The following is a 9,717-nucleotide window of genomic DNA, read 5'->3' as shown; positions in this document are numbered from 1 at the left end:
GAAAATAGCATTACTGCTATTTTCTCACCCAACAGTTAATTTCACAATAAGTACGGAACATTAAAGTGATTATTATTATCCCATGTAACATTGTTTTTTTTTGTTTTTTTTTTTTTGAACAGGGGATTGAACTCAAGCCCTTGCGCTTGCCAGAGAAGAGTTTATTCCACTGAGCCATCCCCCCAGCCACTATATTCCCATTTAAAATGGCTTTATTGATCTATTGCATGTTAATTCTGAAAGCACAAGAAAATAAAAGACATCATAAAACTTTTTCTGCCAAAACTATACAATATTATATATATTATGTATTTTTAGTACAGGGTCTCACTACACAGATTGGACTCATAGTGATTCTCCTGTTTTCAGCCTCCCAAGTGCTGGGATTACAGGTGTACGCCACCATGCCCAGTCTCAATCACTGTCTCAGCGCACCCCAGGGGCAGAGCTGGCATGGCACGAGGATAGAATCCTGGTCCCTGCGCCTGCCTAAGCAGGTGCTTTAGTCTGCTGAGCTATCTGGCTGGCCCTGCCAAAAGTATAGAATTGATGGTGGTGGTGACGGGTGGGGTACAGACAGTTTTGGCTAAAAGCAAAAGGGAAGAAAGAACAAGTTGAGGAGAAAAAGGAACAAGAAAAGAGTTGGCCTGCAGGGTATCCAGGTCACTAAGAGTCATTATTCCTCCCCCTCACCAAAACAAGCAAAAGACCATTAAAAGCAGAGAGTGGTTGCATACAGGAATGGATATTAACACGCCCACAGGGCTACAGGACAAGGTAGGCAATGAAGGCAGCCAGAATCAAGTGGAATCACATGGGCTCCTCTCTCTCTCTGAAAGGAAAAACATCTTGCCCAGGGAACAGGTCTCTGACTAGTAGATTGGTGGCAATCTCATGGGAATGCAAATGTAAGCCTTCTGTCTTCTGAATTTCCAAGATAAGTTAAAATCTGGTTTTAAAAAAACAAGACAAAACAAAACAGGAAACCACCTACTTTTGAAAATGTTGGCTTAAGTTTTTTTTTTAAAAAGCTAGTCAAACAACACATCCGTGGGCGAGCTCCAGTCTAGAGACCCAGTTAATTGACCTTGGCTTTAAAGAAACAAAAGAATCTCCATGAACTCATGGCTCCATGCCACCTCTGATCTAAGAGTCCTTAGGTCAGGGTTGCTGTGCTTACCACCAGTACAGTGTAAGAAACACCACGCAGATCGAACAACAGTCCAATCAACGCGATACTTTGCTTTTCAGCTTGGGACTAAGGGACCATTTGGGGCCGATTTAGGACACAATCTCTCTTGTTGATTATAATCTCAGAAAGTTAAAGGAGTCCACTGAGAATTTTAGATTTTTTTCTTTCGACTTTTGAAACATTTCAAGCATAGAAAATAAAAGAATAAATAGCATATTTCCTACTGTTATCAAGTAAAACATGACTGTATTTCTTTCAGATACTTACCTAAGTTTGCAAATACTGAAATATCAAGAAAAAATATGGATGATGTGGAAGTTTTTGGACTCCTGCCTCTGAAGTAGCCACTGCCCTGAACTTCATATCTGTCACTTCCATGGGTGCTTTCATAGTTAAAAAGAATGGAGGGGGTCTTCCACTCATTATCTTGGCCTGAAAACCTGACCTACTTATGGATGAAGGCGCAACCTGAGGAACTACTTTTTAAGTTCTGGAAAACGCAAATTTAGAAGTCAGGGGACCATGAGTGACTCATCAAGTTTTCCGTAGAACGTTTCCCTTGGGGATAATGACTTTTGGTTTTATCCACCCAACTTGGATGGGATGATGATGTTCATTCACCTCACTGTGAATGAATATTCTTTGAATGATGAAGTATACTCATATGGAAGGTTCTAGCACTGTTATTAATGAATTCCTTATGCGTCTAACTCCCTTCACAAAACACTAGTTTACCTTAGTTGCCCTTAAAGTTGAGGGAGTGGCCCCTACTCAGACTGAGCAACTGCTTCCCTCCCCAACTTTATTTCATGAACTTTGATTACAGCTCTGCTCACCCCTTGTCTTTCCAGACAATGAGGTAGAATTGTTTCATTCCTTCCCAGTAAGAAACGTGTTCTATTAAAAATTTTTATAATTGTTCTTCTAAGTCTTTTCTAAGTCTGCTATAGCCTTGTAGAGGCACAGAAGCCAAAATTGCCTACAGCAGTACAGGTGCAAAAGTTTTACATAAGCACAGGCTTATTAAAGCATTTGGCAAACAAAATTACATCTAAGCAAAAGACAAACCAAACTGTATCAAAAGCACAGAGAAATGCCACCTCACACACATTAGGATGACTACTAGAAAACAGATAAAAGAAATCAAAATAACAAGTGTTGATGAGCATGTGGAAAAAAGCTTTCATACTATCTACAGCTGGAAGGAATCAATAATGCTGCAGTTGCTATGGAGAACAGCAAGGTGATGCCCCAAGAAAATAAAAATAAATTTATCATAGGTTCCAGAAATTCCATTTCTGGGAAGAACTTTTCTTTGCAAAGGAATTGGAAGCAGGATCTTGAAGAGATACTATTGTATTTATACACCCACATCCCCAGCAGCATTGTTTGCAACAGCCAAAATGAGAAAGCAATTCAACTTTTCAACCCTAAATGAATGGATAAAAAACGTGGTATGTATTACATTCATGGAAGGGAATACTACTCAGACCTAATAATGGCTGTAAAAACATGGATGGAATTATGAAGCTGTTATGCTATGTTGCTACATGACAGTCATAGAAAGACAAATGTTATATGATTCCACCTATATAGGGACCTAGATTAGTAGGGTTCACAGAAACATAGAGCAGAATAGGGTTCAAAGGATTGAGGTTGTAGTAAGGGCAAGTGGAGCTATTCTTCAATGGGTACAGAATTTTAGTCTTGTATGGCCAAAAGAATTCTGGCGCTGGGCATGGTATTGCAGGTGTGTAACCCCAGCACTGTGAGTGGGGGGTGAGGCAGGAGGATCACAACAAGTTCAAAGCCAGCCTGGGCTACACAGAGGGACTTTGTCCCCCACCAAAAACACTTCTGGACATTGGTTGTACAGGGACCCGAATATGCTCAGCACTACACTAGGGGACTATGCACCTAAGAATGGTTAAGATGGTAAGAAACAAATACAACCAACATCTAGAGCAGAAAGTTTTCAGGATGATGTGCACATCACAGAATGAGGGGCAAAGAACTTGATCAAGCGGTAGCTGCTCCAAAAGCACCACACTTCTGCTGAGATCTCCAAGCAGTTGGCCCATGGACCACTTGTTTCATGGTCATTTTCTTATGCCTCTGAGGAAATAAGGGCCACCTGATGCTTCCTTTCTGTCACTCCCAGAACCTAGAGCTACAGACAGGCTGTTTTCAATAAGGGCTCACCAAATGTTTGCTGGTGGACTGATAGATGGAATGCCAAAAGGTTAAATGTGCATTGTGAAGACAGACCTTAGCTGACATAGGTCCTTGTCTCACCATCCATTAGCCTACTACAAACCAACTGACTTCTTTAAGCCTTGGTGCTCTTGGGCACAAATATTGAGGAAAGTAATATAGACTATTTCATAGAGCTATCTGGAAGACTTGTTCTTTGACTAGAAAAACCAAGGAAGGAAGAAAAGTACAGCAAACTCTTAGATTGAGTGAGCCCGGTTTACGCCCTTTCACCATTGTACTTACACATGTTCGCTAGACTCCAGCACTTGGTAATTACTCAGCACATAATTATGAATGTGCCATAGCACGAGGCTGAAAAATCATAATTTTGTTGAAAATACATTTTCCCAATAATTCCTCAATCTCCTTTTTTCCCCCCTGTATTTTAGGGAAGGGTCTACAGGGTGTTCATGGTCTCACTACTAGATCAGATTTGTAGTGATCTGCCTGTTTACAGCCTCCCAAGAGCTGGGATTATAGGCACGCGCCACCATGCCCAGTCTCAAGTGCTGTCTCAGCACGCCCCGGGGGCGGGGCCAGCACAGCTTGCTTGGGGATTGAACCCCTGGCCCCTGTGTCTGCTTGCTGGTGCTTTAATCCACTGAGCTATTTGGCCAGCCCTTCAGTCTACCTTTAAAGATTGTGTCATCTGTCTGCTGATGAAGTAGTTCACAATGGACTTGGATACCTGTGTTCATTTGTGGGAATCTTTAGGATTTTCAGGCCCCCGGGGAGTCTCTCCCAAGTATCTCGAGCACAATCACAACATGGAGATTGCAACATAAATAAAATAGACTCCTGCCCTATAATGCCTTGCAGTTAAGTGGAAGTAGGGGTGGGGGCACATGCTGGAGCACAAAGGAAAATGTGGTCCTGCTGGAGGGGGGTAGCATCTTGAGGGAACACCAGACCCAAGAGTGGGAAGCCTGAACTGGGTCATGAAGAGCAGGTGGGGTGGAAAAGGTAGAGAGGACAAGAGGTACCAGCATGTGAGGCAGAGGTGAGGGAGACGGAGCCACCAGCTGTCTCCAGGAAAGTGGAAGTCACTTCTATAGAGAGGGAAGTGGGGTGGGGAAAGCAGCTTTGGAGACTGGCCGGCCAGCACTGAGCTCTTCGCCTGTGACCAGAGAGGCTTACCAAGGGCGACAACCAGAGTGATCAGATGTGTGAAAGACACCTGTCCAAGTGGAGTGAGGAGTGGGCAGGGGGAGGCCTGCAGGGTGCAGAGGGCAGGCAACCCATTTAGGGGAAATCGAGGAGCAAGAGGAGATAAGGGAAAATAAGGAGGGCCTGCAGGTCTCAGCAGATGTGAGGTTGTCAAGCACTCCGGAGCTGTACGTGCAAGACCTTCCATTTTGATTGTCACCTGAAAAAACAGTGCTTGCATTTTTTTTTTTTTTTTACATGAATAGAGAAGATTCTATGAATCAACTTCAGCAGTCATGACTCCTGCTGGCTTTCTGTGCATTTGCTTCTGTTTCAACTCCAGGAGTTAACTTTGTTGTAATTCCATGGCTTGGTCTCAAACTGGAAATCAAATCATATTGGCATGCTGGCCAAGCCCAGCACAGAAGGTTTTGTCATCAAGAACCTGAGTACAGGAGCTCTGTGAAGAATCCTCAGGGCCAGCAAGATAGCTCAGCAGACTAAGCACCTGCTTAAGCAAGTGCAGGGGCCAGGGTTTGGTCCCTAGCTCCACATGCTGTGCTGGCTCTGCCCCCAGGCTTGCTGAGCTGGCTACTGAGTCCTGGCATGGTGGTGCACACCTGTAATCCCAGCACTGGGCAGGCTGAAAACAGGAGGATCACTACAAGTCTGTGCTGCATAGTGAGACCCTGCACAAAATTAAAAAAAAAAAAAAAAAAAAGGAAGCCCATTGAGCTCTACCAGCCCCAAGTCTGAAAGATTCTGCTGACTTTCAAGTTGAAAGTGATGGCTAAGCATGGAGAAGTGACCCTGAAGAGGCTCCAGGAATGGAAATGACAATGTGAGCAAGTCTATCTGCTTTGGGATACAGTGGAAGAGCTTGGATTATTAAGAAGTAAGGAGCGTGGTGTGGTGGTGCCTACCTATGATCTCAGCTGCTTAGAAGGTGACCTGAGGTCAGTGTGGACAACTTAGTGAGGCCTTGTCTCAAAGTAAAATAAAAAAGGCTAAGGAACGTATCCATATTCACTGTGCACTACTTACTCAACAAACAGCACTCCTCTCTTTAAAAGTAGATTGAAGAATTATTGGGAAAAATATTTTTAGCAAAATTCTGATTTCTTTTTTCTTTTTTTGGTAGTATCAGGAATTGAACTGAGGACCTTGAGCTTATGAGGCAGGTGTTTATACCACTGAGCTGAATCCCTGGCCCCAAAATTCTAATTTCTAATTTAAAAAGTCACAGTGTTTCAGTGCTTGCCTAGCATGGGTTCAAACCCCAGCAACAACAACAACAACAAAAAAAATAAATAAAAAAAATAAAAAAAAGAAAGAAAGAAAGAAAGAAAGAAAGAAGAGGAAGTAATGAAGAGTTGAGAAGATGCAAGACCCCATCAGACGGTAAGTCAGAACCACTAGACCTGGGCATACTTTCTGAGTGCTCTAGAATTACGCCAGGTGAGCTAATTCTGAAAGCACCAACCCTAAGGTAATGATAGGTGAATTACTACCATGTACATGTAGAACACCAGCTTTCAATTACCTAACAATTTTTATAACAAACTATGAACAAATGATTCATTCTACAAATAACAATCATTAAAAGTTTCTTTAGTATCAATCTACTTTGATATGGAGTACAGAGAATGTCACATTTTCATATGCTTTTTTTTTTTTTTTTTTTGGCGGAACTGCGGATTGAACTCAGGCCCTTGCGCTTGCCAGGGAAGTGCTTTACCCCTGAGCCATCTCCCCTGTCTTCATATGCTTTGAAATAACTTTTTCCTAATGTTTTATCAACTTCTCGACCCAGAGTTTCTAGGGTGCCCATGATCACCTTCTTGACCTCTGTGTCTTCAGGATTTTTCTCATCCTCCTTCCTTGTCCTCTCCTGGGCTCCTCCTCAGACTATTTGGAAAGCTTAACCCCAGGAAAGTAATGATGAAACACACACCAATGGCTTCTGATTCATACATGATCACAGCGCACACTAGCCTGTTGGTGACAGGACCGCAAGTGAGGGCAAACTCCAGCCACCTGCTGTGTGTCCCTGACAGGGCTGAGGTTCTAAAACCCACTGGAACAAAGAGACTAACAAGCGAAGAACGCGGTGTCTCACCCAGCTCCACATCTTGGTCATCGGTGAGCACAAGAATGATGTTGGGGCGGATGTTTTTTCGTTCCTGCTGTGTCCGTCCTCGGAACCTCGAGGACCTGACGGTCGAACACAGGACCCCCAGCAGCTCTGCGCCCAGGACAGCCAACGCTAGAGCACAGCAAGAATACTTCATTGTACTTGGTCCAGTGTCGCAAAACTGACCAGATGTCTGTCTCCCGAGTTCTGGCAGTCTGGACAGTCAAGAGAAAAAGCGAGAGGGAAAAAACTAAAATGAAATCCAAACCCCGGACACAGCTGCACAAAAAGGGCTGCAAAGAAGTCAGACTTGGCACATCCCCTGGCAGAGAGGCTGGAAGTCAGAAGCAGCAAACCCGCACAAGCACTGTGTAGTTCTTTAAGCGCTCGATTATTTTGCAAATTCACTTTTCTCCTTTATTCTCAGTCCAACTTTTCCTATTTCAATTCAAAGCCAGAGTATAATTTGCAGCACAGAGCTCAAATGTAAAAGCTTTCTGACAAGAGCTAATACCTTGAATTAGGTATCCTGGTTGAATAATCAATTTCTAGACTCGGAGGTATTCAGAACAGCTGCAGATGGCATCCTAAAAGGGGGAGGAAAAAATACAAAAGCAACATCAGTCAAGGGGTTTGAAGCAGATTTTGGGTCTGAAGTAGTCTCATGAAACAGCCTTCAGGTGTGTACATATTTTGTGTATTTTTTTCTTCTGTTCTTCAAAAGGAACACAAGGAATAATGCAGAACAGCTAGAAAATGACTTAAATAATGCCTTTATTTCCTAATCAGCTCTGTAAAATAATGCCAGCATGTCACCCCTTTCACACTTGCGTAGTAATGTAAACATTCTTAGCAAAACTAGTCCTGGTCAATGAGGGCCGACCTTGTCTGGGAAGCCCATGTGTCTGTGTGCAGGAGGCGAGTGCGGGAGGTTAACTCACCTGCTTAGGACGCTGAGCACCTATCAGGCAGCACAAAACGCAAAGCTGTCACTTGTTATCTGTGTTCTGTCACTCATTGCCCACCAGGGTCTGTTCTGCTGACGAAGCCTTCATAGTGAGTGACTGAGAGAACAACCTTCTCCAGTACCCCAAAAGCTCCTGAGCACCTTCCACCAGTCACCAGGGAAAGGCGCTTCCTGCGGGCAGGCTGCTTCTCTGTCCAGCCTGTTTCCTGAGCCCTTGTGCCAGTGCCCACACGGGCAGTGTCCCTACGACTGCCTGCCAGTCACTGGGCTGCTGCTGTCCAGATCCCGAGCTACTGCAACAGCCTTTGGGGTTCACTTTTTTGTGGCAGATCTGAACCTGCAGGGCAAGATGCCTGGTGGCACTGAGGTGGCCTTCCACATCAGAAAGTAAACAAATGAGATTCAGAGGAAAGGGCTGAAAAATCTTAGCAAAGCTGCACGAAAGAGACTTTGAAAGCGTTGGAAAAATGCCCCTCACTTTGGCACGCTGATCTGTGGAAAGCTTTGCTCTTGGACTTCTGAATCATAGTAAGGGGCTCATTTAAAAAAAAAAAATCTTTCTCTGATCATGTCATGAGGAACACTCTTTACAGGAATGTAAACTCCTCTAAAATTAATTAAAGAGCAGCCTGCAACAACAGCCATTCTGTCCTCACACACCCGATGATGTGTATTTTGATCTGCAATAATAAACTGGCGCCTGATCAATAAGCATAGTGTAAGCCTCCAACAGCAGGCGGAAAGGGCTCCATCAGTCAGTCATTCCTCGCTTTAAGTTCTGGAGGGGACCTGGGGCATTGAGGAAAGAAAGAATGTGCACTGTTTATCTCTGCCGAACACATCACTTAGCTTTATACAAACACACACACACACCCCTATCATTTTAAAACTATGAGATGTTTTGTAAACAGTTCTAATGCTTTTTGCTCCATAGTCTGTAATTACATCGTGTGTGTGTGTGTGTGTGTGTGTGTGTGTGTGTGTGTGTGTGTGTGTGGAGAGAGAGAGAGAGAGAGAGAGAGAGAGAGAGAGAGAGAGAGAGCAAGGAAAAAAGATTTAAAATGAAAACCTTGAATCTGCAGCAGGACAGCCCTGGCTTGCTACATTATCTGTGAAGGAAAAGCCCTGGGTCCTCCGGCTCTGGGAAGTCAATATGTCTGATTTGGAGCGTCTTCCTTGATAACTCAGGGCTACTCAGGTGACCGCTGGGCATGCTGAACACCAGAGGCCTGCAATCATTCTGCCCTGACTGTTTGGCTCGTGTGCATTTGTTTTAGATCACGAGAAGCCTGATTCAAGCACGAAGACAGGAAAGAGCAATGAGATGTTAGACAACAGCTTGTGGCCACTAAGATTAGGGCAGGCTCGCCAGTTATATACAGAGAGCTCACACAGTGTTGGTCCTCTAAGAACAATGTCTGGCTCACCTCTGGAAGCCTACAAGGGTGTGGAGGGACAGCGAACGGGGTTTTCTTGCACTCAGTACGGGGAGCAAGCTGCCTCTCTGGACAGGGGCCACCGGGAAAGGAAGCTCACTGCACCTGACGGACAGGGTACTTGAGTTTAAATAACCAACCACCCATGAAAGTTCTTGACAATTAAAATGCCGGCGACACTCCTTGGAACTCAGTCAACACTCCTAGTCATTCTCTGTCTTATTTCCTTTACTTCTTCCCTTAAGGAAAAGCAAAAGAGCCTTAATGGCATCTTGTATAAACTATTAGAAATATAAAGAGAAGGGAAGATAAAGTCGGTGCTGCCTTTACCTATCCAGTGACTTTTGCTCCTGGTGAACTGAAAGTGCAGAAGACGCCTGTGGTGTTTGTTATCAGCACAATTTTTTTTATTAAACTATTTTAATTTTTCATGGACGGATGCTAATTGCCTAAACCTCTGTGGCACGATGTAATGTTGGACACAGCAGCACATTGTGAAGGTGTATCAAGGTCATTAACACAGCCATCAGCTCATCTTTTATCTCTTCTGTACTAAGAACATTTAAATCTGCTCTCTAACAATTTT

General features: G+C 43.9%; 1 protein-coding gene across 1 annotated transcript in view; it reads right to left on the bottom strand.

The window, feature by feature from the left end:
- The window catches only part of Sulf1 (sulfatase 1), a 165,372-nt gene that overhangs the window by 85,286 nt on the left and 70,369 nt on the right, over positions 1-9,717 (bottom strand). Inside the window, exons 3-4 of the mRNA XM_023722391.1 lie at positions 7,243-7,315; positions 6,714-6,943 (exon numbers count right to left, since the gene is read on the bottom strand). Coding sequence (XP_023578159.1) covers positions 6,714-6,885 — 172 coding nt within the window. The 5' untranslated portion in view covers positions 6,886-6,943; positions 7,243-7,315. The remainder of the gene's footprint in view (positions 1-6,713; positions 6,944-7,242; positions 7,316-9,717) is intronic.

Source organism: Octodon degus, unplaced genomic scaffold (assembly GCF_000260255.1).
Source record: "Octodon degus isolate 3935 unplaced genomic scaffold, OctDeg1.0 scaffold00091, whole genome shotgun sequence".
NCBI lineage: Eukaryota > Metazoa > Chordata > Mammalia > Rodentia > Octodontidae > Octodon > Octodon degus.
The sequence above is the reverse complement of the archived record's forward strand: the minus strand, read 5'-3'. Positions and strand labels throughout refer to the sequence as shown.